At 33.7% G+C, this 5,653-nt stretch overlaps 1 protein-coding gene across 1 annotated transcript; it reads right to left on the reverse strand.

The window, feature by feature from the left end:
* Window positions 1-540: 540 nt before the first annotated feature.
* LOC131040608 (uncharacterized) lies at window positions 541-1,302 on the reverse strand. The gene has a single exon (XM_057973564.2). The coding sequence runs from the start codon at window positions 1,300-1,302 to the stop codon at window positions 541-543; it is 762 nt and encodes a 253-aa protein (XP_057829547.2).
* Between the last annotated feature and the right edge of the window lie 4,351 nt (window positions 1,303-5,653).

The raw sequence follows: 5,653 nt of genomic DNA on the forward strand, positions 1-5,653 counted from the left end.
GCTTTATTTCAATTTGGTTGCAATTTGGGAATTTGAATAAATTAGATTTATTCAATTTGGGGTGGACTATTAATTAAATGTAAATTTAATTAAAAGTAGATAGAGAGGGGTTTAATTAAATAAAATGATTTATTCAATTAAATGATGCAAAAGGTTATAGTGAATTTAATTAAATAAATTGAATAATTCACTTAATTAAATAGAGGAATGTGGGTGATTTAGTTAAATTAGATTTAACTAAAATAGAGGAATGAACATAAAATATTCATTTAGGAATATGGTCATTTTTATACGTCTACAGGTACTATTGTGGAAAAACTTGGTGTTACGATCCCCATCACTCAACCAAGTCTCCCTAGAATTTTGTCTCCAGAAGATCTCTTCATTTGACATGATCTTTTCATACTCAGAGAGTAGTGCTTTTTCTTTAAGGAAGAGATGTTCATCCATCCCCTTTTCTAGAACTTCAAAGTTAACATTCTTAAGATCATTTTCTATTAAGAGTTTTTTGTCGAAAATATTCCCAAAATTTATCCTATTTCATTCCAAGAGCTTCCTTTTGATAAGCTTTAACTTGTTTGCAACAATAACCATCTTTGATCCTGAGAATGAAGAGCCTTTCCACCAATTCTCAATAAGGTTTAGAAAGTTATCATCTCGGAACCACATGCTTTCAAATTTGAAAGGACAATTTCTAGGGGAGTGGTCTGACAATAAATTAAGTTGGAGTGGAAAGTGGTCAGATCCTGATAAAGGCAAAGGCTCTGCTTCCATGTTGTGCTTAAGCTCCAAGAGTTCCCCATAGATCAAGAACCTATCTAATTTCTCTGCAATGTTACTGAAACCTAACCTTCTATTATTCCAGGTGAAGGCATTCTCTGTCGTCTGGATTTCCAGCAGGGAATTCCTATTGATCCAATGATTGAAATCGACAACTGCTGGAGGAAGTCTGCTACTTCCTCCTCTTTTATCTTCTAACCTAGTAATGGCATTGAAATCACCCCCAATGATACAGACATCGTTTGGGTGATTTCTGAGGAAATCTTCAAGTTCCATCCACACTCGAGCCTTATCCCTATTTTGGGTGGGACCATAAACATTAATCAGATTGAATCTTAGCTTATTCTTATAGCTTGCTACTGCTCCTCCTATCCAATTTTGCTTAATCTCTAGAGGTGTAAACGAGATGAGTCTAGAGTCCCAAATGATTGCTAATCCTCTTGAGGCCCCTATAGCTGGGGAGTGCATCAGCTGTCGAGGGCCAAGTTTTTTCTCAAAAAGGCCAATCTCAGAGGCATTCATTTTAGTTTCTTGAATTAAAATTATGTCTGGTTTTGAATCAGAGATGCAACGCTTTAGGATGTACTATTTGTTAGGGGCATTCAGACCCCTAACATTCCATGTTATGATTTTCATGGCTCTGTGGGGAGGAACTTCCCCTCCCCTGCATTAAAAAGAGATGAGATTTTAGACTGACCCCTTGCTTCCCCATCCTTTGATCTTAGTTCAGCAAGGGATCTTCTGCCTCTTCTCCTGCTGATTTTAGCGCAGTCTGGAGAGTCCTTGCTCTCTGCACAGATATGAATACCTAGAGTGTTTGGATTATCATTTTCTAATTTATCTAGAGTTAGAAAGAGTTCCTCTATTTCTAAGTTGACTCTGGCAATATCCACTAGATTTTTGACGTAGAGATCCCTTTGTCTTTCCAATTCCTCATCATCACAGATTTCATCAACAAGTTGATTCATAAGGTCATTTACTACTTCTTCCCCTACAAAATTGGCAATGATGTTGATTTCCCTAGCCACTCAGTCACTCTCTGTTTCTATAATTGTTTCAAAAACACCCTTCGTAGGAAGATGGTGATCCTCTGCCCCCTCAAAAGCCTCATCACTTGAGACTTGAGGGATTGATTGACCCTTCAGGGGAGCCATTCCTAATACCGGGGAGCCGCTATCCTTCTTCACCAGTTGCACAGAGGGAGATAGTTTCATAATTGGGGGAGAGCCTTTTTGGTGGGATGAGAGGGCTAGATGATGAATTTTTAGCCAATCCTAGTTGACCCTCCAGAGGGGGAAACTCCCTAATTTCGCCATCTTCTAGGTCTATAACCCTAGGCAATGGATCAGTTATAGGTAGATTGATGGTTGGCAATGTGGGTAGAAGGGGGCGAGAGGTCTTGGCAAGGGAGCTGATGGGATGGGAGAGAGGACATAGGTTCTCAGAAGTGTGAAGCTTGGGGTTAGTTTCAGCTTTACAACCTTCAAAAGTAAAACCCCCTCCGACCATAAATCTGAATGAAACGCCATCACACGATCCAGGGTGAGGCTTATCAGAAGGGGTCATTTTTGGGATAATGTCATCGAAAGGGCCATTATAAAAGGGTAATTCTAGGGTTAGACTGTAATTGTCGCATTTCAGTGTGATGGGCTCTAAAGATTTAATGTTTATATTCATATTAACGATCAAAAGCTGATTAAAGATGCTAAGGGCTGATTTTCTAACTTCTACAAATTTAGCAATTTTATTGCCTATTATTCTTAAAAATTTCATTATTACGTAATTCAACAGGAAATTTTTCAAGAGAAATTGCTCTATTAACCATATAGGAATTTAAACAAGATGGGAGAAAGAAGGGTTGCCAATCCCAACAATCGAACCCAAAACCCTTGAATGATAATATGCCCTTATTTAGCAATTTATTTCTCAAACCCTGATTACCACATTCAATAGCCAGGAAATTATTATGAAGGATGTCGATTTTTACCTGGTTATTGTAGGAAGAAGACAACCAGTTAGCTATTATTTCTGTCAGAATCCCCCAGCCTTTCCATCGAGCAAAGATCATGCGCTCATTGCAATGCATTTGATACCTGGCCTGAATTTGGGTATCAATTTCAATGATCGTCCAGTTTGAAAATGTTGGAGGGTCCGTAGGTGAAATCATTTTAGGATGCTTTACTTCCTTTGAATGTTGATGATTCAAGATAGAGCAGCGGCCTGGGATATCCTTACCCTTAGTAAATTTATCCGGGGAATATCATGTATTTCGAGCATAGGCACTGATTGACCGATTAGGTTTTACAAAACCCTCCCCCTGAAAGTGATTAGAAATCCGGTTGTGGCAAAATGGTTGCCCTATTGCCCTTTTATTTCTTCGACTCACCATCTGCCAGTCCCGATCCCAGCCCTCACAGGGAAGAGGGGGAGCCCTAACCGTCTTAATCAAAGAATATTTTGTTTTTTGCAAAGAAGGCTTCTTGATCGTGGGTTCGTGATATGGCCATACCAGGATCCTCCATCCTAGAGTTGTTTGCTAGAACAGTGAAGCGATTAGCGAAGCCCCTATGGATTGCTCGCGGCCAGATTGGGTGCTCGAAAATGGCTGTCGATGCTTTGCATCGATTTTTCGCACGCAGAGCCATAGTTTCCTTTTAACATCTATATTAAAGAAGACTAATGAATTAAAATTAATAAAAATTTTAAGGTTCAAAATATAAAAAATGTATCAATGTTACTTATACTTGATGAAATAATATTTTGTGAAGAGTAGTGATTTGTCTAATTTAAATATTTAGTGTGATCTAATTCATTTAAACATTTATTACGTTATGTTTAAATTTTGGAGATAAGGGGTTTTGAATTTTAAATGATGAAGTTAAAGACATCTTATTTGGAAGATAAGATTGAGGTCATTCAATTATAAATCTTTAATAATTTTAAATAATTTCTTAATAACGTTATCCAATCTCCGGATTATAGCCTCCCAACTTTAAATAATAATAAAATGTTATTTTTTAAAATTATCCAAAAAAGATATTTTTATCATAATTTTAAATAACAAAATATGTAATAATTTAAATAAGTGATCAACAATCCTTAAATGTAAATTTGTGAAAAGACAATAAAAATTAGAAATCAAAGATATCCCTAAATTTAATAGAATCAAAATATATAATAAACTAAATACCCTATATTGAATCATACACTTTCATCAATTTCATATATAATATTTTTCTTAAAAATATTTTTTATAATTAAAAAAAATTATGTACTTTTGTATTATTTCTATTTTAAAATTAAAATTTATATTAAGAATTTTTTTGGTGTGCATGTATTTATATATGGATTGTTATTATTATATATGTTTAAATATGTTTAGCGAGAGAAGGATAAAGATAAATTTTATGTTCAATGTTGATCTTTTCCTTGACGCAGTGTAAACAATGTATTGTAATATGTTCTTATGTCCTGTCGTAGACTCCCATGTGAATAGACTAGTTGTTTCGCACTAATACATTTAACTCATGTAGCACGATAGGATAGTTTACCAACGAGTTTTAAAATGGTACTATTTTTTACATTTATTTAAATATAGATCCAAATAATTATAATGGTTATAAATAGAAATTTGATATTTTATAATACTATTTTTATAATTGTGATTTAGAGTGATTATTGAATATCCATTAATACTTATAAGAAATTTATTAAAAAAATTGTTTAAGAATTGTTAAAATATTTTAAATTTAGATTGGAATTTTCACATTAGTTTTAAAATTTGATTTAAAATATTATTTTATTTCAATCAAGATTATTGTTTTTATATATTTCTTAAGCTTAAAATTTAGTGTGAGCTTTATATTTTCTCACTGACATTGTTCATAGCATGACACAATTTGTGCAGAATCTTGAAGTAAATCACTTATCATAGTTTCAATGAATGTTTCATTCTACTATTTAAGTGAAAAAGGTAGTAACATAAAGTGACAACCATAAGATTCTCTAATATCAACACTATCAAAGGCACGTATAAGATTCTAGAAGTTTTTAAGAAGGCATGGAAACAAAGTACCATAAACCATAGATCTAATCTGCAATCAAGATCATATGGCTCATAGAATGTTAGGAGAACAAATGGAAAAATTGAGCATGCAAAACTTACAAAATACGACTTCCAACAATACAAAGCATGCAAAGATGAAAATCAATATGCAAACCACTCCACTCTTGTTTAGAGTTCATGCACACACATATACTTCAATATGCAAGCCATTCCATTGTCATTTAGAGTTCATACACACATATTTTCATGTTTTAAAAATAGGCATTGTATACATGTGTACCAATGTGGTTGCAACTAATCTATATGTCAAATTCTTCTCTTTTAATGTTTTGATGGATGTTCATACACCTGTTGAATTGTTTTTGATTGAATGTTGCTTAAATATTTTTAATCAAATCCAATTTGTGCTTTCTTTCACTGATCATAACTACATGAAAGTTTCCCTGGTCTTCAAGTTTGAGTTAGTTGTGCTTTGGATGTCATTATTATGGTTGCATTCTAGCTTTTGCTTACAATTTTTTTTCCCTCAATTTTATCACTAGCAAGGGAACCTTGGCAAAATTTATACTGGAATGAAATTTTATGCACTGAATATAGCTTGCTTAAAAATAAACGCCTCAACCCTCAAAAAATTGTATAGTGCTTCATCTTATAAACTTTAATAGTTGAATTGTTGGAAATATTGGAATGCGGGCAATTAAATACGGGGTTTCAAGCATTTTGTTAAAGCTAAACTTCCATTAGACTTATAATCCAGACATTAATAGTAGCTCTAACCTTAACTACTTATTTCTAAATGCAAAACTA

Source organism: Cryptomeria japonica, chromosome 7 (genome assembly GCF_030272615.1).
Source record: "Cryptomeria japonica chromosome 7, Sugi_1.0, whole genome shotgun sequence".
Lineage (NCBI taxonomy): Eukaryota > Viridiplantae > Streptophyta > Pinopsida > Cupressales > Cupressaceae > Cryptomeria > Cryptomeria japonica.

What these genes read in the sequence shown, in the direction of transcription:
- LOC131040608 (XM_057973564.2), bottom strand. Translation starts at nt 1,302, where the DNA reads ATGAATGCCTCTGAGATTGGCCTTTTTGAGAAAAAACTTGGCCCTCGA.